The sequence below is a fragment of the Crocuta crocuta genome, unplaced genomic scaffold (assembly GCF_008692635.1).
Source record: "Crocuta crocuta isolate KB4526 unplaced genomic scaffold, BGI_CrCroc_1.0 scaffold52, whole genome shotgun sequence".
Classification (NCBI taxonomy): Eukaryota; Metazoa; Chordata; class Mammalia; order Carnivora; family Hyaenidae; genus Crocuta; species Crocuta crocuta.
Genome location: NW_027528617.1, coordinates 3,026,820 through 3,051,243, shown reverse-complemented (window position 1 = coordinate 3,051,243; position 24,424 = coordinate 3,026,820). Strand labels below are relative to the sequence as shown.

Genomic DNA, 24,424 nt, shown 5'->3' with positions numbered 1-24,424 from the left:
CATATCTCTGTAGCCATATGAAGAAGGAACTAAGCCAAGTTATATCAGTCTCCATTCTTGTTTTACTCCTACTTTCATATTTGTATTACTTTTTCCGTGTTTACTTACAAATCCATTTAATATTTATTGTTTCTTTACTATGTGTCAGACACTGTCTTAGGTGTGGGATATAATATGGTGAACAGAAAAACAGATCCTGTTGTCTGGACCTTACAGTTTATTGCAGAGATAGATCATTTAAAAAAAAAATGCTACAACCGACTAAAAGAATCACAAATGAAGCAAGTAATACCAAAGTGGAATTTGTACTGTGTGTGAGAACCAATAATATAGGATTTGTGCATGTTAGAAATAGCTTCCTTGAAGAGAAAAATTTGTTTTAGGATATGAGGAATGAATAGGTATAAATTAGATGAAGAAAGGAGGAGTGAGTATTCCAGCAGTGGAGATAGCATGCACAAAGGTTCTGAGGTGGGAGAACCATGGCACATTTGAGGCCCTCAAAAGGCTGGTGGAGAGAGTAGGGGTGTGGAGGAAAGTGAATAATGGATAGGAGTTATGGATTGGGAGAAGTGGAGGAGTCAGTGGACTCATGGTGCTCCTGACGGTTTGAAAANCCTACTTTCATATTTGTATTACTTTTTCCGTGTTTACTTACAAATCCATTTAATATTTATTGTTTCTTTACTATGTGTCAGACACTGTCTTAGGTGTGGGATATAATATGGTGAACAGAAAAACAGATCCTGTTGTCTGGACCTTACAGTTTATTGCAGAGATAGATCATTTAAAAAAAAAATGCTACAACCGACTAAAAGAATCACAAATGAAGCAAGTAATACCAAAGTGGAATTTGTACTGTGTGTGAGAACCAATAATATAGGATTTGTGCATGTTAGAAATAGCTTCCTTGAAGAGAAAAATTTGTTTTAGGATATGAGGAATGAATAGGTATAAATTAGATGAAGAAAGGAGGAGTGAGTATTCCAGCAGTGGAGATAGCATGCACAAAGGTTCTGAGGTGGGAGAACCATGGCACATTTGAGGCCCTCAAAAGGCTGGTGGAGAGAGTAGGGGTGTGGAGGAAAGTGAATAATGGATAGGAGTTATGGATTGGGAGAAGTGGAGGAGTCAGTGGACTCATGGTGCTCCTGACAGTTTGAAAAATAGTTACCTAGAAGATATTGAACACTCTCTTTGGAAAATGAGCAGTTGGTGGTTGGAGATTAGGGTTTTCAATTTCCTGACTCTGGATGAGGATGACCAAGTTTCAAGGAATGACTACCAGAGTAGTGACTGAAATGGGCAGGAAGTGAAGGTCACACTGGAGGCAAAGTGGTCAAGGAACTGAGAAGCTGTGTGTGGACGAGTTATCCACATGTTTGTTGAAGTAGCCTAACGTGGCAGGCTGTGAACGGAGGAGAGGACTGGCTAGGTGCAACATCTTTAATTAAACGAAGTAGATTGAATGGTTAGGGTTCATGGGACAGATCAGGAAGGGAGAACCACTTTAGCCAAATAAAACTTTCCTAAGATTTGAATGGTTTGTATGATAGAGAAAGCCTGGATTTTGAGTGATTTTTTTTCCATTTTTTCATTGTATTTTGGCCAGTTATAGGGACATAAAATCGGAGCTAAAGGAGTCTTCTCATTTGGGTTGCAGATTCCAGGATGACAGGAACTATGTTGTAATTACTTGTGTCGAGCCTGTGCAGATCTTCTTGGCTTACCCAAAGATGAATGGTAGATGTTGATGAATAAAGCATAGTAATAAATTATGAATGAAGTAAACAGTGCAGCTATTTTAGATGGAAGATTTCGTTGTTCTTATTTTCATACAAGCCTGCAAATTTTTATAAATTTTACATGATAATTTTTACCTCTGTGACTACAATCAAATTTGCTTGTCCACTATTTACATATGAGTCTCAGGGGTTTTTTTCTCCCCAAAAGTGAACTTTAGAACTAGAATGATTAATTTCCCTCTGATTCCATGGGAACTATACCATTTATGCAAATTTTTTGAGGAGCCAGTCAGGTCCTTTTGACAGAAATTGCATGGAGGGGCATCTGATATGATTAAGGTAACTTTTGTTTAGGCAGGTCTTCCTGTCTCCCCAAATTCTGGTTTGTTAGCTTTTATCATTCATTTGTTTAGCCAGCCAGCCAGCAGTCTGTCTTTTTATTGAGCAATTGCTTGAGAGATTCAGAGAGTTTACAAAAGTATATAAACTATGATTTTAAAGTCAGAAGTAGCCTGTTATATATATGCAAAAAACACCTGGCAGGACATGGATCAAAATGTAAATAATGGGATAGCTGGGTAGTGGTGTTTTAAATGATATTTATTTTAGCTGAAGTTGTGTGTGTGTGTGTGTGTGTGTGTGTGTGTATTCTAGTTGGAATATATATTCTAGTTGGAATCTACCTTTTTTTAAAAAAAATATTAAAAAAATAATATTAGGGTGAAAGGAGAAGGTAAACAGGGACAGGGACAAATAAGCCAGGAATAAGACTCTGTGAAAAGGAAGAAAAGATTTCTTGTATAGGATAGAGGTGAGATCTCAAGGATGGAATATGCAGGGGTGGACTATAGCTTCGTATATGATTCTACTGTGAGATGCTAATGCAAGATGCTCTCTTCAAAGGCCTCCGGAAGTCATAGTCCTATATTTCTAGGTCACTTGGCAGAAGTCCTAGAGTCTCAGGTTTTAAGGAGCAAATGGTATGGGTTTCTCCCTAGTGCCTCTGGTATTTGATTCCCTGAGGAGATGTAGCCATTGATTTAACTGTGATACAAAAAAATGATGAGCTCCTAGAGGTTCCCCTGCCCCCTTTCCAGTTGTTACTACATCTTGTTTTGATTCTCAGAATACGTGTGGATTGACACAAATCAGATTTTTTTTTCCTGTGCCACCCTGCAGACAGACACTTAGCAGCTGGGCAGTGGGTTCTCTTCATTATAATGGGGGTAGAAATTAATTTTATATGTCAGCCCAGGACAGATTTTGCCTGATGGCTTTAGAATTTTCCACAGATGGGCAAGCATCTTCCTTTTTTACAGTTCAGAAAGAACCAAAGTCAGTTTGGGTGACATTTAATATGCCTCCTGTAAACTGTAAGCATCGGGCCAGGCAGGGTTGCAAAAAGCTTTTGCTTTAGAGCTGGCCCAGTTTGTGATGCCATGCCAAGAGCAAATATGTGTTCTAAATGATGCAGCACTTACTTGAGATAGAGAATTCTAGGGAAAAGATAAATATTACCAGTGAGTGTTAAAGGATGACATTTAGAATGATGAATTAAGAATGACACTCTCTGGACGCCTGAATGGCGTTAAACATTAGACTCCTGATTTCTGCTCAGGTCATGATGTAATGGTTCAGGAGATCGAGCGCAGTGTGGGGCTCTGTGTTTATGCATGGAGCATGCTTGGGATTCTCTTGCACACTCTCTCTCTGCTCCTTTTCTGCTGGTGCTCACTCTCAGTCGCAAATTAATTAATTACTTAATTAATTCTAAAAACAGAATGACACTCTCTTAAGTGCAGGGAATTTTGCTCTGCATTTCTGATGCATTATAATTTCAAGATCAGATAGAATAAGATGATACGCTCTAAATTGTAAGTTATCTAGAAAAGTTTTAGGTGACTGACTGGAAACTACACACATTTCACAGGTATTCTGATGTAATCTGTTCTTCCTAGCTCTGCTTCCATGGGAAGTTGAACATGTATCTGCAGCTGACGACTGCAGTGTGAAAGAAGTAACAATATTAGTAGATCCAGATTCTAGGGGCACCTGTGTGGCTCAGCCAGTTAAGCGTCCGACTTCAGCTCAGGTCAGGATCTTGCAGTTCATGAGTTCGAGCCGCACATCAGGCTCTGTGCTGACAGCTTAGAACTGGGAGCCTCTTTCGGAATCTGTGTCGCCCTCTCTCTCTGCCCCTCTCCTGGTCGTGCTCTGTATCTTCCTCTAAAAAATAAATGAACATTAAAAAACTTCTATAAAAGAGATCCAAGTTCTAGAAGGTTTTAGATTTGTTAAAGAAAATATTTATAACCTCTGACTATTTGAAAGTACTGTAATCAGATCATTTACTCCCCACTGAGACCACCCTTCCCTGCTCTTTCAATCCCATTGTACGTGTTCATTTGTGCTCTTGAGGAAGTCTTGGTCAGATCTTAGAGCTCTGCACTTCCTTTGAATCACAGTAGTCTCACTGCAGAAATTGAAAAGTCCTGACCAGTATGATATCGTTTAAGACTTGTCCCCTCTACCAAGTCAGGCCTGTTTCATGCTTGAGAGACTCTAGGGACCAGAGAGAGGTGTTGTACCCAGCACTCTTTGCCCCTCACTTCCTCTCCCATTCGCTGGTCCTTCAGGACAATGCTACAAAGAGCTGTGTATGTCTCGTTTCACTACTGTCTGCGAGATGCATGATTTCTGATCTGGTGGGTCATTTTTGTGGGTTTCTGGACAATACCTCCTAGGGAACATTGGTGACCTTTTGCTAATGATGGCCATGCCTCCCCTGGCTGGCTATTTTTAGTGGCCTTTCCAACTTCTGGACTTTTGGCATTCCACTCCTTTTTTGGTTCATATCGCCTCTTTAGGTGGGCCTCTTGGGAACTGTCCCTTATAAAATAATCTGTTCCTTCTAGGGGCTCCCATCTATCTCACAGAAATGTGGATCTTTGTCTTGCTGGTGGTAGAAGTAATAGCCTGATTATGACGGAGCCTACTCTGCTTTGCATTTCCAGGGCAGCTAGCCAGCCAAAATTTCATGCCTTTGGAGTTTGGTTTAAAATAGGAAGCTGTACTTGTTTTGCTCAAACCGTAGGGGATGAACTTCTTCAGATATTTCTCTCAGATGCACCCCTTCCTTCCCTCAATTCAGTATCCTTGAGTAAGCTACTTTCCAGTGAAGGGCAAAGGGAAGGGGATAAAGAGTGTTCTGAGGGCTCCATCCAGAGCACTCCTCCCTGGTGGTCTCATTACCTGCTCTTGTACAGCTGGACGTGAGCAATGGGCTCATAATGGCAGAATGCCTTCGACTGACCGCTCAGCAAGTCCTGAGTATATGGTTTTAGCATCCCATACCTGACAATTGTTTTTAGCCTTCAGAACTTCAATGAAAACTGAGCCCATTACTTTATTTTAATATCTTGTTTCAGTAGTATTTTTTTATTTAGGTGGCTAAATTAAACCTCCTGTTTGTAGTGTATAGGAAATAAAAGCATCCTCAAGATGTAGGTAAATTAGACATATGTGATTAAATATGTAGAGACAACACTAGGTGTCTTGAATATATTTTAACTTGGGGAATATAGATCAATAATGATAGTTTCACTTTCCATCTCCAGTTGGAAGGGTATTATTGTTAAACCTGTGATTTCTAGTTTAATTATTTATTCATGAATAGTTAGACATAATGAGTTATTTTATTTTCCAAAACATCAATCAGTGTCCTTATTTCTGCTTAATAAAAATGCTTAATAAATATGTTCATATAGAAGTACCATGTCTGAAATAGGAATTTTCCCCCTAAATTTAAACATAAATCATCTCAAATATGTAATATTCTGAGGGGTGAGAGGAATAAATATAGTTCTTCACTTTTATAAGATTTGATCTTTTCTATCCTTAATTCCTTGCAGAGCATGTACTGGAAGTCATTTTTTTTCTCCCTGATTTTCAACTTGGTGATCTTTTTTTTTTTTTAATTTTTTAAATGTTTTATTTATTTCTAGGAGAGAGAGAGAGAGGGACAGCATGAGCAGGGAGGGTCAGAGAGAGAGGGAGTCACAGACTCTGAAACAGGCTCCAGGCTCTGAGCCGGCAGTCAGCACAGAGCCCGACACGGGGCTCGAACCCACGAACCGCGAGATCATGACCTAAGCGAAAGTCGGACGCTTAACCGACTAAGCCACCCAGGCGCCCCTGGTGATCTTTTTACTGTGTTCAGTCACTCATGACTAATGTAAGATGTGTATAGTTTTTTTTAATACATAGCTTAGTAATATAAATGAGTATCTATTTACTTAAAGAAAATTAACAGAAGTTTTGTGAAGAACTCTATTGTGTGTGATTTTGATATGTTAAGAATTTGAACAATAAGTTTTCTTTTTTTGTGACTATAAAGGAGTGTAGATCCTGTGAATTACACAATTTAGAGTATTCTCCCCCCAAAAAAGAAAATTACAAATACAAAATGAAATTCAATAGTAAATCTATTTTTAGAATGAAAATAGTCACAAGAAATTATGAATTTTAAGAAGCTAACAGATATTGCAAAGCAAAACAGAATTTAGAAAAATAGCTAAAATAAACATTGCTCTTTCTCCCCTGCACAGCCACAGTCGTGGGTGATTTGTAGTACAAGTTCACATACTGGAGTGTCCTATCAGTCTACAGTAGCCTGGGAGGTGGGTGTATTCCTGGAAGCATTCTTACATCGGGATGACTAATAGACAACTGTACCCAGAAGTGGCTGTGAACCAAGGAAATATGTTCCATTATAACCAAACTAAATTGTATCCTCCACTCAGCCTCCCCTTAGCTAGATCTCAAAAATGTTCATAGCCACTGAGTATCACTCATTACAAGGGGAGGCATGATTGAGGGGAAGAGGCAGTGAAAGGAGATAATGACCATAACTGATTGCGTTAAAACATCTTGTTTTGCAAGTTTTATGAGAACATATGATCCAATAGCTAAGATCCTTTAGGGACCCCTGCATCTGAAAAGCCCTGAAGTTTAAGATTTGTTAGCTTCATAGTTCCATCTCAGGGAAACTCAATAACAGAAAAGTGACTAACTGAATGTTCCAGGTGCATAAAGGAACCATAAAAGTCCATGTGATTCTCTTCTCTTTCATTCTTCTAAATTGTTATCCAGAGTTATCTTTTTACTTTTGTTGTTAATGTATTAACATTAAACTACATGAGGAAAAAAATGTCCTATGGAAAATTATATATTTTATACTTTTCATGTTTTGAATAATTTGTGTGTATTCAATTATTAGAAAAAATCATATTTAAGAACAGCAAAATGTGCTTACCACAGCAAGCAAGAAAATTTTATTTTTCTTACTGTGAAGTCCCTGAAGTAAAGACTCTCTTATGTTACTTTGCAACTGCCTATAAAAATCATCTGGGCCACTGGAAAAAAATGGTAAAGCGTGGATGGTATTTATCTTCAGTATGTCTTATTTCCATTCTGGATCCTTTCAGTCTCTAGGTAGTAAGTTTAAAAGATTTTAATATACGGTGTCTCAAGTGACTTAGCTCTGTTATGCCTAAACACGAGAATGGAATTGTGCAGCTCAATTCTTCCAAAAGCACAAATAAAATTACACTTGGGAGAGTACTGCATAGACCAAATTCTAGAGACTGGGGCAGAATGAGATATTATACAAAGTTCATGACCCTTCTGTAGGAATAAGATTAAAATAATTTTTTAAAACGCTGTATGAATTAGATTACTAATTAAAATAAATATATAGATAAATTGATATATTTTCTTAATATGTACAAATTAATAGCCTCATAGTTTGTTTACATAAAGGTTTGTTTTGGGGCACCTGTCTGGCTCAGTCAGTAGAGCATGCAACTCTTGATCTCAGGGTCATGAGTGCAAGCCCCATATTGAGTGTGTAGCCTACTTAATTAAAAAAAAAAGTTGTATTTTAATGATGTTAACCATGACTTGAGCCAGAGCAGCTTCCAGTCATACTATTGAGTCCTCTATCTGTTTTGTGTGAACTCTCAGTCTGACACCTTGTGTTCTAAATGCCATCTAAGAAGATGTGGTATATTTATAGAATGGAATATTACTCAGCCATCACAAAGAATGCAGTCTTGCCATTTGCAATGATGTTGATGGAGCTATCAGTGTATTATGTTAAGTGAAATAAGTCAGAGTAATATAAATGCCATATAATTTCATTCATGTGGAATTTAGGAAACGAAAATAGATGAGCATATGGGAAGGGAAGAAAAGAGAGAGGGAAGCAAACCATAAGAGACTCAATGATAGAGAACAAATTGAAGGTTGATGGAGGGAAGTGGGTAGGGGATGGGCTAAGTGGTTGATGGGTGTTAAAGAGGTCACTGGTGATGAGCACTGAGTATTATATATAAATGATGAATCACTAAACTCTACTCCTGAAACCAAAATTACAGTATATGATAAATAACTAGAATTTAAATTAAAATGTGGAGGAGTGGCACCTCAGTGGCTCTGTCCGTTGAGCTCCAACTTCAGCTCAGGTCATGATCTCCCAGTTCATGGGTTCGAGCCCCACATCAGGCTCTGTGCCTACAGCTCAGAGCCTGGAGCCTGCTTCAGGTACTGTGTCTTCCTCTCTCTCTACCCCTCCCCTGCTCACACTGTCTCTCTCTCTCTCTCAAAAATAAACATTAGAAAAAATAATTTTAAAAAATGTGGGGGAAAAATGCAATCTAGGAAAGTTTGCCTTCCTCCTCTGAACAAGCCTGGACTGTGACTTGCTATAGAGGCTTGTCCTGGCTATGTATCTGTTCTGGGTACCATCTTCCTCTTCTTTTGCTTCCTGTTTTGCTTCTCCTGACAGTATCTGTCCAAGTTCCCTTCCCTAGAACATGCAATGAGTGATGCCACTATGTTAGCAAAATGAGGGAGGCACAGGCAGGAAGAGGCACGTCCATAAGAGGAAGATGGCAACACCATGAGAGGCTTTGAATTTAGGAGGTGAGCTGGCTGATGTCACCTGATACTATGAGGGACATAAACAAGGCTTCTGTCCATCTCCTCCCTTGATCGTCTAGAGGAAATCTGTATTCCACCAAGTCATCTTTTCAGCTTTCTATGCCCTGTGCCTAAATTCTAGAAGACTCCCCTCTCCCCCTCCCAGAGGATAAAAACTCAATTTAAATTCTCTTAGCCCATCACATGGAACTAATGAGAGGCTTACTTACTGAGAGACTCTCATAAGACTTCTTATATGTCTGAACAGAGCATTTCCACCTTCATTCTTGGTAGGAATATAGATGTTCTATGTATTCTGTATAATCAGATATTAAACATTTATATGAAAGTATTTTACATAAATTAATATTCACTATTTAAAGTTCTAAGAGGCCTATACATATTGTAGCCTTGTTTAAATTGCCATTCAAGAAGAGTCTTAGAGAGATTTTGTCTTACATTTCATAATTTTATATAAAGCATTATTTTCATAGCAGATGTAATGTTATGTCTCTGAATGAATGTCATTGTTGTCATGGGAGAGGGAAAATGTCCCCTGAAGGACAGCTTAAGAGTGGTGCCATCAGATTTCACTGTTTATTCTTTTATATTCCTAGAAAATTGGCTAAATATATTATCCAGTAGTTCTCTCTGAAATATTATGATAAATTATTTACCAGATAACCATTCATTCTGGATGTGGGAAATGAATGAATAAACAATACAATTTGCATATAAAACAAGTCAGTTTAATTTGTTTAAAAATTTTATAGTCAAAATTGTCTTCATATAGTCTTTATTTCTGAGATGTTTAGAATATTCAATAACATAGAATAACTAGGAGCTTTTGTCCATATTTTACTATATTTGTCTCTTTCTTTTTTTTGGTTTCTCTTGTTTATTTTATTATTATTTTTTTACAAACAGTTTATGGTCAAGTTGGTTTCCATATAACACCCAGTGCTCATCCCCACAAGTGCCCTCCTCCATGCCCATCTCCCTCAACCCCCCCAACACCCATCAGTCCTCAGTTTGTTCTCAGTATTCAAGAGTCTCTCATGGTTTGCTTCTCTCCCTCTCCCCCACTATTTCCCCCCTTCTTCTCCCCCTTGGTCCTCCGCCAAGTTCCTCCTAATCCTCCTATACGTGCAAACATATGGTATTTGTCCTTCTCTGCCTGACTTATTTCGCTCAGCAGAACACCCTCAAGGTCCATCCATACATGGCCAGATTTCATTCTTTCTCATTGCCATGTAGTATTCTATCGTATAGATAAACCACATCTTCTTGATCCATTCGTCAGTTGATGGACACTTAGGCTCTTTCCATGTTTTGGCTATGGTTGAGAGTGCTGCTATGAACATTGGGGTACATGTGCTCCTATGCATCCACACTCCTGTATCCCTTGGGTAAATTCCTAACAGTGCTATTGCTGGGTCACAGGGGAGTTCTATTGTTAACTTTTTGAGGAAACTCCACACTGTTTTCCAGAGGGGCTGCACCAGTTTACATTCCCACCAGCAGTGTAGAAGGGTGCCTGTTTCTCCACATCCTCACCAGCATCTAGAGTCTTCTGATTAAAAATATGGAATGGTTCATGAATTTGCGTGTCATCCTTGCGCAGGGGCCACGCTAATCTTCTCTGTATCGTTCCAATTTTAATATATGTGCTGCCGAAGCGAGCACAATATATTTGTCTCTTTCTGATCACAGATATCAGCGGCTTTTCCATTGTTTCAATTAACAATAAGTAGCCTATATAGTATAAATGTATGACTTTATGGAAAAGTGGTTTTCATAGTATATTAGAGTACATTAAAATGAATAATACTTGATGGAATTAATAGTATCTGTTAGAAATTTAGTTTTTTTTGAAGTTAAACAGATTTCTAGTAATAATAACAATTGTAATGATATACAGTAACTTATCGAGTATGTACCATGTCCCAGATATGCTACCTGGTGCTAGATAGTTTTTGCCCATTTTATCGATGAATCTTTTGAGCAGTCAAGGAACTTTGATACCCAGCTAATAGCAAGCTGTAGAACCAGATAGCGAATCTTGTCTGTTTTCCTCTGAAACCTGAGGTCTTTGCATCTCTCTGGGTTGTCTCTGCATGTAGAGTTCTACAAAATCAGGAACTTTTATCATGGGCCTTTTATTTCTCCGGCACCTGTGGACAATTCCATCTTCCTCCACAAGTGAAATCGCAGAAAGAAGGTAAAATGAAGTAGAGGCCTGATTTGTCTCTATGTGATGTTGAAAAAAAAGCAGGGGAAAAAAGGTTTTCCACAAAAAGAAATCATAAACCATAGTGTCCAGTCCATATACAATGGAGGTTTGACTAACATCATAAGTCAGAATTTAAGATTTGCATGAGCTTCCCACACAGAAAAAGCAATTCAGGTTTCACTCCTAAATTAAGATATATGAACTTTCTACTATCTAATTCTACTTTACCATGAAGGGAAAAACATCATCCTATATAGTTATAAAATCTTACTGACTTATCCTGGATATTAGTGGGCAGCAGAAAATAATGGGAAGTGACCAATACTCAATGTCAGTAAGAATCTGGGTCAAATAGTTTTTAAAAAATCAAATTTATGATGTGGATTAAGCCTAGTTTAAAATAAAAGGATAAAATGAAGGGATAATATTTAATTGTGAATTAAAAAAAACCCTTTGTTAAATGAATGTGACAGCTTTAAATCCATATACATCATACTCAGGTTTTATAATGGAGGAACCCCCTTTAAATATCTCCTTCTCACTTACAGTGTGGTTTTAAATGTGACCTACTTAAATGGACAGAATCTGTATTCCTACCAAAGGAATGCCTCATTAAGCTTGAAGTAATTCCTCTAACAAGAAAAATGTATTCACAATATAATTCTAAAACCTTCAGGAACAAGGCCTCTGAGTAGCCACATTACAGTGCTCCAGAATCCGTGTACTAAGAATTGTGCCTTTTATTCAGGAACGATCTCTTCAGATTATCACTGCCAGGGCATTTGTGAGTGTTTTATATTTTTTTATCCTGGTTTCCCCCATTCTTAGCTCATACTAATGATGAAACAACAAAAGGGCGGTTATCTGTAATTCCGTTATTCAGTTGACAAAGGTTTATGTAATGCCTGTTATGTGTACCTAAAATTGTTTTATGTACTGAAGATACAGCAGTAAGAGCTGGATGGTAAAATACTCGGGAAGATATAGAAAAGGTATGATAAAAAGATGCAACAATACACACTTAACGTAGTTTAGATCCATTTTGTTTAATCTTTCCTCTTCTGAAAATGGATAGCCAGCCAGATGTGATTCCAGGTGGGGAACAGGGATGTCTCTTACTTGAGACTGTAGTTTCTTAGAAATGAAACACATGTGACAAAGTTAAGAATCAAGTTCGGTTGGTTGTAGTGGAGAAGCCAGAAAAGCCGGATTAACCTGCTCTCAAAAATACATAGATCTAAGGCATTGATCTCAGACTGGAGCACTGGACCAAGGAACAACCAAGGAGAATAGGGGCAGGGAAGATAGCAGCTTACACTGGCAAAGCAAAAGGCTGCCAGAACAGACATTAATGATGAAATTGGATTTTAAACATTCTGTTTTCTTGACAGTGAGGAGTTACTCTTCCATAACTGCTATATAAGATCAATTTATGGGTGGGAATCTGTTTGTGGGGAGGGGGAACTAGAAGAATTTAACCCTTTTGGGTGTGGCAAATCCATGTCTTCCTTAAGTTGTATATTTACACCTGTGTGTGAGTGTTTAGAGGGAGAAGTGGTACATTTATCAGTTATGACAGCCAACCTCCTCCCCCTGTCCAGACCATCCTTTGCCATTACCTGTACTGACAAGGTGATTCCGCATTGAAGGGTAGGGGGCAGAACGAACACAGAGTGATACCCTGTGGCCTTTCACACCTCAGTAGCCTCTGAGGACTTCACTGAATTACAGAGGAGTAATAATTAGTGTTAATCATGATGACCCTATGGTTTCAAAAAAGGTTAAATTATTTTATATGTAATTTAGTTAAGAAAGCAATGATTATTTGACCCCCAAGAGGTTAACATTTTAAGTTGTTTGTCATTTGTGAGGGTAGTTACTTTTGAAATGAACTTGATGAAAGTTATTCATTCATGTTGCCAGATAAAGAAGTTGTTGCTTTATGTAGCTTTAGTGATAACTCCTATTACTCTGTGAAAGAGATTTAAGGCTAGCCCTTTAATTTCCATATGTGATGAGAGAGTTATTCTCCATAAAGATTAAATTTTGATTTGGAACAGGAGTGAAGGATTTACTTCATTAGGTTCAAATTCACATTTATCACATTTGAAATAAAATACCTTATTAAATAAAAAAGTATCTAAAAGTATCTTAAAGCTGATGTATACATAAGTATCTTAAAGTGACTACTTTTTCTCAAAATTCTCAGAAACTTAAAATCCGGAGACCTTGGGGCACCTGGATGGCTCAGTTGGTTGAGTGTCTGACTTCAGCTTGGGTCATGATCTTATAGTTCATGGGTTTGAGTCCTCCTTTGGGCTCTGTGCTGACAGCTCTGAGGCTGGAGCCTGCTTGTAATTCTCCATCTCTCTCTGCCCCTCTCCTGCTATGTGTACATGTTTGTTCTCTCTCTCTCTCAAAAATAAATAAACATTAAAAAAAATTATACCCAGAGATCTTGTACTAGTAACTCCCTACTGATGCCATGTCAAAACTGAATGAGGACATATTTTCCTCATGGCATTTTTTGTATGGTAGATCTTCAACCATCCATTGCTAATAACATGTATCTTATCAGACCTGACAATATTACTGCCCAAAGGGTTATATTTTTATTCATTTTGACAGTGTGGAGTTGAGCTTCAAAGGAAGAAAACAGTCAAACTATTTTAGTTTGAATACTTTAATAAATATCAAATGATAAATGAAGCTGTTTCTTAAGTAGCTGCAGGGTGTGTGGATAATAAAAGAAGATGTTCAGATGGTGATATCAACAGTATTATGGATGTCTTACCTTTTCTAATCTGTCATTGCCTCTTACCACTGTAGTTGTGAGAGCTGGGAATCATGAGGTAGGATGCACAATTTTTGTTGTTGAGTGAATTAAAAGTAAAGGAAATTTTAAATGTGTAAAACTTAATCATCCCTTTAGAGGGATAAATACAGAAATGTGCTTTTGGTATTATTAGGCGCACTTAATCATTCCTCACCTACCTACTCCCTCTAAAGGAAGTTTTAAACTGGATGTTGAACATAAAGCATGCCCATTATTGCTTAATTGTGGCTTTAATGAAAACTTTAGGATGTTTGGGATGTCAGACATACCCCAGTAGGAGAGTGCAGATTGCCTCTGGAATCATAGGAGATCACTGTGTTATGTTGATTGTATAGAAGAAAAAGTAAGTGAAGCCAAAAGCTCATGAAAACTATTATAATGTTAGATGTGGCAGGCCCCAATGATCTTTGTATTCTTGCCCTTGTATATTTACCTCTCCTTAAAAGTGGGCCAGCTTATCCTCCTACACTGTTGGTGGGAATGTAAACTGGTACAGCTCCTCTGGAAAACAGTGTGGAGGTTCCTAAGGAAACTAACAATAGAACTCCCCTATGACCCAGCAATAGCACTGCTAGGAATTTACCCAAGGGATACAGAAATGCTGATGCATAGGAGCACATGTACCCCAATGTTCATAGCAGCACTCTCCACAATAGCTAAAACATGGAAAGAGCCTAAGTGTCCATCAACAGATGAATGGATCAAGAAGATGTGGTTTATCTATACCATGGAATACTACATGGCAATGAGAAACCATGAAATCTGGCCATGTGTAGCAACATGGATGGACCTTGAGGGTGTTATGCTGAGCGAAATAAGTCAGGCAGAGAAGGACAAATACCATATGTTTGCACGTATAGGAGGATTAGGAGGAACTTGACGGAGGAACAAGGGGGAGAAGAAGGGTGGAAATGATGGGGGAAAGGGAGAGAGGCAAACCATGAGAGACTCTTGAATGCTGACAAAAACTGAGGACTGATGGATGTGGGGGGGAGGAGGGATGGGCATGGAGGAGGGCACTTGTGGGGATGAGCACTGAGTGTTATGTGGAAACTAATTTGACAATAAACTATTTGTAAAAAAAAATAAAAATAAAAGTGGGCCAGCTTAGTGACTTTCTTCTAACCAATTTAATATAGCAAATGTGATTGAATATCATTCCTGTGATATTGATGGTAAGGTATCAATGTGACATTGCTGAAGCTGATAACTGTAGTGTCTGTGATTATAAGAGAAGATCATAATTCTTAGGTAATACACACTGAAATTTTAGGGGCCAAAGGGCCTTGATGTTTGTAACTTATGCTCAAATGATTCAGGTAAAAAAATTAGATATAAACCCATTTATTTGTATGTATATTTGTGTATTAATATGTATATAAATATACACGGACATATATACATACATAGGGAAAGAGAGAACATAAATTATTTTTTAAAATGGGTAAAGTGTTAATATATAAGTGTTTTTAGTATATAAAATTCTATGTAAATTTACATTCAAATTTTATGTAAATTTACATTCAAATTTTATGTAAATTTGTTACTTCCAAATAAAATGTTTAAAAATTAAATGCAGTCACTTGTGTTAATATAATGGATTCATTATTGTCTTAAATGAATGAATATATATTTAATTTTTTTTTAGTTTTGTTTCTCATAAGGTAAGCATTAATAGATCTAACCCATATAAATAAAACTCTTTGGGGGTACTCAGTAATTTTTAAGAGTGCTAAGGGATTCTGAGACCACAGAGGTTGAGGATGATTGGTATGTACTATATGTGGGTAGTTAGATGGGTGTTCCCCTCCTTCTCTTAAGGATCTTTTATGATTCTAGTTAATGAGAACTGATTTGGTAGATGCCACTAAGTTTGTAGTTTGGGGCAAATCACTTAACCTCTTTATGCCTTAGTTTTTATATTTTTAAAACAGGGATCATGTGCCTATTCTCATAGGACTATTGTAAGATTTAAGTCAATTATTTATGGAAGGCTATCAACTAATGACCACTCTGCAGTGCTGTTCTTATTGGCAACATGTGTTTCTGCCCTGTTCTTGCCTCTTTTTGCCATTTATTATGTAATTTGACCAGTGATTTTTGGTTATAAATATATGTATATGAACCACCACAAAGCCAAAGAAGAGTATCTAAATAGTTCTTAAAATGCAGGTTTACAGTGGTCATGCTCTTTCAGAGACATGGTTAGGTAAACAGAAGGGTAAAAATGGGCAAGCAATTTGAGATTTTTGGAAGTCTTATATAAGGAAGAACATCATAAACCTAGGAAGTTGAACCAACAATCTAATGAAGAGTGGTTGATAGAAAATATGAACGACAGGAAATACTTCTTCATTAGGGACAAACTATAAGCCTCCTTAGTACTGTTTCCATGGCATTCCAGTGTCTAGACAGGCATCTTCTGCCTAAATGTGTATGTCTATAATGGGTTATTTAAGTTGTTGTAACAATATATACTTAAGGTAAAAGAATACTCTTGTGCCATCTGCAGTCTTCTCCAACCTGCCTAAATTCAGCTCTTCTTTGGATCTCAGTCTATCAAGCATCAAGCCAATGAGAAAGAAGAAAATTAGATTGTTCAACTATATTATGTTCACCTACTACAAATGATCACTTTTTAAAAAGAGATCACAAGATCAATAAATGTAAAGGCTTTATGTCATTTTGATATGCTGTTTATTGTCTTTTAATATTTGCTAACAGTTGTGATTTATTTTATTATTATTTTTAAACAGATCATCAGAAACTGGAACGAGAAGCTAGAATTTGCCGTCTTTTGAAGCACCCCAATATTGGTAAGGAAATCTTTTCAATGTATTTTAAATGTTAATTAGAGTTTATGTTGTGTATTTTTTAATCACAATAAAAATGTTACTTTAGTAATTTAGACTATTTGCAACTTAATTTTTTTTTATTTTAATGTTTGTTTATTTTTGAGAGAAAGAGAGACAAAGCATCTGAAACAGGCTCCAGGCTTTGAGGTGTCAGCAGAGCCCAATGTGGGACTTGAACTCTGACGGGCTAGAACTCTGACCCGTGAGATCATGACCTGAGCCAAAGTCAGACACCCAACCAACTAAGCTACCCAGACTCCCAGTAGACTATTGGCGACTCTTAAGAAATAAGTTTCTAATTTTTCGTCTTGATTACATTTGATTCTTCAAAATTTTTGAAAAGTTTTTCAAAAGGTAGCAATTCTTTATATACTGGCACTTTAAAAATAATATAAATAACATAAAGTATTATTAACTCAATAGTGCTTTTATTTGTTTATAAGGATTTTCTGCCATTGCTGAAGTTTGGAGACAGAATTTATGACATTATTTTAGTCAGCTAAGTTACTTTTTACCTATCCTCTGAGGAGTTTTTCTCATAATCATTGATTCTTTTCCAGAAACTAGTAAAGTTATTTTAGAATATTATCCCTCATGAATTCTAAAATAACATGCTAATGTTCACAATAAAAAAAACTGATGAATATAGGAAAAATAGAAGAAACAAAAGAAAGGAAAAGAACAACAGACAAAAACAACAAGAAAGAACAAGGACATGATTCTCTGACAGTAGTTTTGATTATTTTGGATAAATGTCACTGCCCTGGCTCTGGTGAGATATCTTGTCAACCAAATTGTTTGTGATGTAAAAGTAGTGAGAGAGGAGAGTGATAATGTGGTAGAATTGCAAAATCATTCACTGAGAAGGTTTATAGTTCTTCTATTTTTATGAATAGGACCATTCAATTTCTATTCCGGACTTGAAGGTTTTAGTATCCTGCATACTTCTTAGGTTCTTGAGTGAATGAACGGATACTACCAAGTAAATCTGAAACATTAACAAACTAGCAGCTGTCTAAAGTGAACCTTTTGGTTGGAGAGAGAGAGAGAGAACAAAACAATGCTGTAATATAAATCTACCTCTTTTTAAGTTGTCTTACCCTGATAGTCTTTGGCATTTCTTTGTTGGCTATATTATTTTGTGAGGGCTGCCATAACAAACTACAGCAGATTAGATGGCTTTACCAGAGACATTTATTTTCTCACCATTATGGAAGTAGGAAATCTGAGATCGAGGTGTTGGCAGGGTTTGTTTCTTCTGAGACCTTCCTTCTTGGATTGTAGATAGATGTCTTCTCCCTCTGTCTTTAAATGGTCTCATCTCTGTTGTAATTTTTTCTTTTTATAAGCGCACCTTCATTTTGGATTAGGGTCTTTCATGACCTCATTTTAACTTAAATGCCCTTTCAAGACCTCATCTTCAAATATAGTCACTTTCTGAGGTACTGGGGTTGAGACACAATTTTGGAGAGACCCAGTTCAGCCCGTAATACTGGCTAGTGAGAAATGACACAGTATGACCCACTATGGTTTAAAGAGCACTGTTCTTGCTCAGGTTTAAGATAAAATGAAATTTTTGGTGCACTTGTCATTCTTGTGAATAAGAGATATTATTTGTTTTGTTTTTAATCAAGGTCTTTCTGTGAAGCTCAGTTTTTGTAGATACTGAAACTGGTTGTCCTCATTTCCTCTAGGAGACCAAAGTCAACATTCTAAAGACACTCAAACTAAAACAAGAACAATTTTCATTTTGAAAACCCATGTTAGGAACCTAACAAAGGGGAAGTTGTACACAGGAGAAAGTTCTAAAGTTTATGAGATAGACAGCACCTTTTACATACCCTGACACAGCACATAATTTTTTCAGTGGTCCATAGAAGCCAATATCATGGCTCCTTGATTGCCTCACTTGAGGTTTTCTTCCATCTTGCGAGAGTTCATAGTATGAAAGCAGCTATGGAAATTACAGGTCCTTGAATTCTGGGATCTGTTTATAATCACAAGAAAGATTTTTAGTGATCCCATACTGCAGGATATGAATCATCAATAGATTAACCTTCTAAGACTCATTCTCAAAAATCCTAACAGTGGCAAATTCATTCATATTATTCATTCACCCAACAAGTTAATTTTCTGGCAATGCAGTAGTAGTCCAACAGACCGTTATACATGCCCTCATATAGGTTGCATTTTTGGGGGTAGGCATACAACAAACAACATGTAAGATGTTATATTGTGGTTAAGTACTGAGAAGAAAAATAAAGCAGGGAATGAAAACTGGGAATGGTGGAGGATTTTGATTTTAGATAGTTGGGAATGAAAATTGGGAATGCTGGGGGATTTTGAGTTTAGATAGTTGGTCATTCTCACTTCACTGAGAATGAAACTGGAAGAAAGACCTGAAGAACAGGAGGAAGCAAATCATGTGGCTCTCTGGAGAAAAAAGTATCAACAGATAGAGGGAACAAGTAGCCGGTGTATGGGGTGCCTGGGTGGCTCAGTCGGTTAAGAGTCCGACTTCGGCTTAGGTCATGATATCACAGTTTGTGGGTTCAAGCCCCACGTCAGGCTCTGTACTGACAGCTAGCTCAGAGCCAGGAGCCTGCTTTAGATTCTGTGTCTCCCTCTCTCTCTGACCCTCCCCTGCTCACGCTGTCTGTCTGTCTGTCTCTCTCTCTCAGAAATAAATAAAACATTAAAAAAAGAAAAACAGCCAGTGTAAAAACTCAAAGGCCAGAGCTCACCCAGTGGATTCCATCAAAACTTTTTTTCTAATTGGAGAAATGTGTCTGACTTGTTTTTAATTTTCTATTATCTTAATTGATTATCTTAACTGATCTTCATGTTATGCAATCTGATGAAGTTGTGTGTGCTCATGTAAAGAGAGATGATTAAACACCAACAGTAATTGTCAAAAGATAGTAAGCAGGAGCAAATAAAGGAGTGTTTTAAAAATGGATGCCATAATGGACATCTGATTTCACTGGAGAGTAGAGGCGAGCCAAGCAATAAGCAGAGTGCTGCTTTTCCTGTCTAGATGATTGCATGTGGTTAACAGTGTCCCATAGCTCACTCGCTTACTACTGCTTCAGTTCACTCCAAAGAAAACAGCACTTGGTCTCCATGCGCCTGAATAGATGTGATATCTAGCATGGGACTCTTACCCTCTTCTTCTTTTCTTCTGTTCTGTTACTTGCTTGGTTATCTTAAAATCTGTCGGGTTTTAGTACTTGAAGGAAGAAAATAAAACTTTTGACAATTTTTTCTCCTGTGAAAATTTGCTGGGTACTTTTTTTATTTTTTATGGGCCTTTTCTCTTGGCACAGAATCAATAATCTGAGAACTTGCAAGGAAAAGGTTTCTCTTGAAGAAACAATTATAAACCGACTAAAATTGGTAATTCATAAGCCACTCTTTTTTTTTCTTTAGTGTTTTTTTAATGTTTTTCTGATTTTCAAAGTAAAACAAACAGTTGAAAGTTTGGAAAACAGTAATTTCTGAAGACACCAAAGGAAACCATTTTTAATATTTATGGTATTTATTTCTCTCTTTTGTTGATAAATCTTATATGTATGATAACTTCCAGTATTCTCTTCTACGTTCTTTTATACCCATTTAGATAAGCCATGAAAATATCATTTTTAAAATTGTCTTACTCAACAAAATTTATTTAGTGTATAGCTATTGCCAGCCATGTTCTAGGCTCAACACACTGGTGGCGATGAGGTGGGAATCAAGAGAAACAATATCCCTGCTTTTCCCACGGTCACACCCTAGTGTAAGGAGAGAGACCATAAACAAATGGCCATCATTATAATGTCATGGAGATTAGTTCTATGCAGAGAATTAAAATAAGGTAATTTGACACCAGAGATTGGGTGGCTGCTATCAAAGAGAAACAGAATCAGACACTCATTAAAGTCAGTAGACAGATTTTATTCTATATTATTGCATTAGAGGAAAGAGTTTAGCTCAATTTCAAATACAGCAGAGACAACTAGGGATTTATAGCCAGGGAGCAGAATGAAGGGTCAGTGAATTGAAAATTGCTAAGAGGAGATATCAAATGTGGGAGGATTCTTAATGAACTTACGAAACTACTAACAAGAGTCTTATTAAAGGAAGGCCAGAGACTGAGATCACATCAAGGGTGAGGGATGAAGAACTTGATCAGATGTCAGGGGTGATCACATATCAAAGATGGACGGATAACTTGGTAGGATTCTATGCTAAGACTAGCTTAGTCAGGTCGGGTATAGGGCTGAGACAAGGCCTCGTCAAAAAAGAGGGCTCTAAGGAGCCTAAATTTTGGTCAAGGGGACAGTCTTTGTCATTACTTTAGAGTGACTTGTCAGGCAAGATATGTCTGCAGGGGTCACATTTAAATTCTCTATGTATAAGATAAGAATCCATCATGAAAAACTTTAGGGAGAAAGGGTTACAGGCAGAATGAACTTCCCTGTTAGGAGAAGAGTCAGAGGATCAGTATGCAGCCTACCATGAGTGAGAGAGCGACCTGCAAGGTTAGGTTGGTGCCTGACCACATAGGCCCTTGTAAGCCAGGTTAGAGTGTTCAGGTTTTATTCTAAGTGCAAGTGAGAAGCCAGTAGAAGGGTCTTAAGCAAAACTGTGTCATCATCTGATTTGTTCGGTCTGCTGTGTGTAAAATGGACGGTAGTCACCTCCCCACAATCAAAGATAATGTACTGCTTTGGTAGTTCATTAGAACTAATTAGGGTGTTTATCACCCTTGGCATCTTTTTAGTAAGAATTTAAACAGCTCAGGCTGACCTCTCTTCTATTGCTTCACATTGTCCACATGAAAGCACCATGCATCTTTTGGTTTAACAATTTAGGAATGCAGGCAGTTTCCTAAGCAGCTCCATCTCTGCCCTGCCTTTAGAGCAGCTGGCTGGATGATTCTGGTTGAACCCCAAACTAGAATGATTATAGCTAACCTTATCTTCAGGTATTGAAGAAATGTGGAGATAATGTCTTCCCTCAAGATTCTGTTAATTAGCTTATTTTTTATTACTATGTTCATCCTTTATTTTAATATAAAATGGGCTTATTTTTACTTGAGGTATACACAGATCTGTGGTCAAATAGTTTGAGCTGTATGTTAGCATAACTTTTAACTAAAGTGAGGGAAAAATACCTTTAAGGTAGTGAAATAAAATACTTGAGGCAATAGCCAAATTGTTCTCAAAATTATTTATATTTTCATTGGTTTCATACTTGATCTTTGGTAAACATTATTATTGAGGAATTTATTGAAACCTATGGTGAAGTCCAAATAATTCAAAACAGGTAGTTTTGGGAGATTAGACAAAGCACTCATTTAATGCAACTATGTGAATCTGAAAAGAAGTGGGCCAAGAAAGGAAAAGAGAACATATCAGGAACTCTGATCTGACCCATCTGAGGTCCCAGGTGAGAAGATACTCATTTACCCTTTATTTGTAAGGAGATCGATGTGTGAGATAGCTTTTCAGTTGGCGGGATGATAAATTTTGTTGCTGAGCTATCCCTTCTCTGAAGACCTGAATTTATACTTTGTATAGACTTTAGAAAGAGCAAGAGAGTTTTTGAAAGTGTAAAGGAACCTTTGTATTTGTAGAACATCAATACCTCCTTTGTATGTAAGCCGCTACTGATAGGGCTCAATGAATCCCAGGAGCTAGAGAGCCAAAGGAAGGGTTATATGGCCTTAAAAAAAATCTAGTCTGTATTATTGCCCACAGACCCCTAGAACAGTAAGTTAACCATTCTGAGATCACATGATAATATCTTAATGATTACTACCTTCCTCCCAGCTCTCTCAGTCATTACCCCAAAACACATAAACAAAATCACTCATTATAAGATGCAATAGAAAATTAAAGACACAATTTTAATGGAAAAGTTTATAGACTCAGTGAACCCCATTTATTCATCCCTGGCACTGGGTCTGTTCGATGAACTGCTGAAGCACATCTATTTGCTCATTAATGTCTAGTTGCTATCCTTATAAAATGGAGTAATGTTCACCAGTTTATTTCCTTCTGAGAATTATCAAGGAGAGCTAGATAGTGCATCTTTTTGGTGAGGAGCTAATAAACTTTTGAGGATACTTAATATAAATAAATACTTGAGTACATTATTATGGGGCATTACTTAACCATGTACCACCTAACTGATCATTTCTTAAGGTCTAGTAGTTTTTTTCCTGAGACATATATACTTAACAATGGAAAAACATTTTAGAAACTTTTATGGAGGGGAGCCTGGGTGGCTCAGTCAGTTAAGCATCTGTCTCGTGGTTTTGGCTCACTTCATGGTCTCACAGTTTGTGGGATTGAGCAGGAATCAGGCTCCATGCTTATAGCGCAGGGCCTGCTTGGGCTTTTCTCTCTCTCTCTCTCTCTCTCTCTCTCTCTCTCTCTCACCTTCTCTGCCCCTCCCCAACTCGCACTTGCTCATGCATGCGCTCTGTCTCTAAATAAATAAACTTAAAAATAATTAATGTATCATTCATATATAGAATATGTATATTATATAATTAATTAGAATCACAATATTGCAGTAACAGAGATCTTATAGTTATCTAGTATATGGTCATTTTTTAAAATAATTTAGGAAACTAAAATTTTCTATATCTATGAGTTATTCAAAGTCACAATTCTTTACTGACATTGCCATGCCTAAATTGTCGACCCTCTATATAAAGAGATCCTGATATTTAAGGGAACTTGATTTGCAGCAACAAGATTGAAAAGGCATTGGTAATCATGTTCCCTTTCAAGTAGAATTTTGAAGTTTTTGCTTCAAATCAATCCTGCCCTGCATATAGTACAAAACATTAAGTTAAAAACTTTTAATACTAATTCAAGAGAAGAAAACCTTCTAAGTTTTGGAGAGCATAAGTAATACCTATCTACTCTGATATGGACCCATATATTTCATAAGGATACTCTGAATAGGTTTTATAGTTTGACATATATAACACTACAAAAAATTACAGATGTCAACAGGTAGAAATTAGAAAATATATAAAACCGGGGCGCCTGGGTGGCTTAGTCGGTTAAGCGTCCGACTTTTGCTTAGGTCATGATCTCACGGTTGGTGGGTTCGAGCCCCGCGTCGGGCTCTGTGCTGACTGCCAGCTCAGAGCCTGGAGCCTGTTTCAGTCTGTGACTCCTTCTCTCTCTGACCCTCCCCTGCTCATGCTGTGTCTCTCTCTCTCTCCTAGAAATAAATAAAAATAAAACATTTAAAAAAAATAAATAGAAAATATATAAAACCTTTCCTTTCTATAAAAGCAGGATTTTCCATGCCCATGAGTGATAAATTATGGCATCTAGGATTTATATAATTTTCTTTTCCTAGAATGTAAAACTGGAAGAGCCTTTAGGAATTATCTAAATCCAACCTAGATTCTGCAGATGGAGATTGGAAACTTCAGTAGGGAGATAATGCCCAAGGTCAAACACAGAGCTCCAAAGGGATTAAAAATGTACAGCCTGCCTATTATTTCATTTTGCATGTAGTGTCTTTTCTTTTCCCTGACCTTAGGAGACATGGTGTCCTACTGTAAAACTAATATTTTAACTTGAATCTGAGATCTCCCTAGTCTTTGCAAATAATACTTGAGTTAAATATCATACCTCTGATTTTTCATAAGACAAAGTTAAATCATTTTTATGTGGTGGGTTTCTGTTTGTGTGTTTGTGTGTGTGTTTTGTTCTTTTTTTTTTTTCTTTTAAAAAGAAATTACCTTTTTGTTCTACTCTGC

At 37.1% G+C, this 24,424-nt stretch overlaps 1 protein-coding gene and 1 non-coding gene across 13 annotated transcripts in view; one reads left to right on the top strand and one right to left on the bottom strand.

The window, feature by feature from the left end:
• Positions 1-24,424, top strand: part of CAMK2D (calcium/calmodulin dependent protein kinase II delta) — a 305,906-nt gene that overhangs the window by 80,922 nt on the left and 200,560 nt on the right. For all 12 annotated transcript variants that reach the window (XM_077755039.1, XM_077755034.1, XM_077755032.1 and 9 more), the window contains exon 3: positions 16,552-16,611. In XM_077755039.1, the coding sequence (XP_077611165.1) occupies positions 16,552-16,611 (60 nt within the window). The remainder of the gene's footprint in view (positions 1-16,551; positions 16,612-24,424) is intronic.
• LOC144224173 (U6 spliceosomal RNA) lies at positions 10,306-10,412 on the bottom strand. Its single transcript, XR_013332972.1, has one exon. It is a non-coding gene; the product is annotated as a U6 spliceosomal RNA (small nuclear RNA).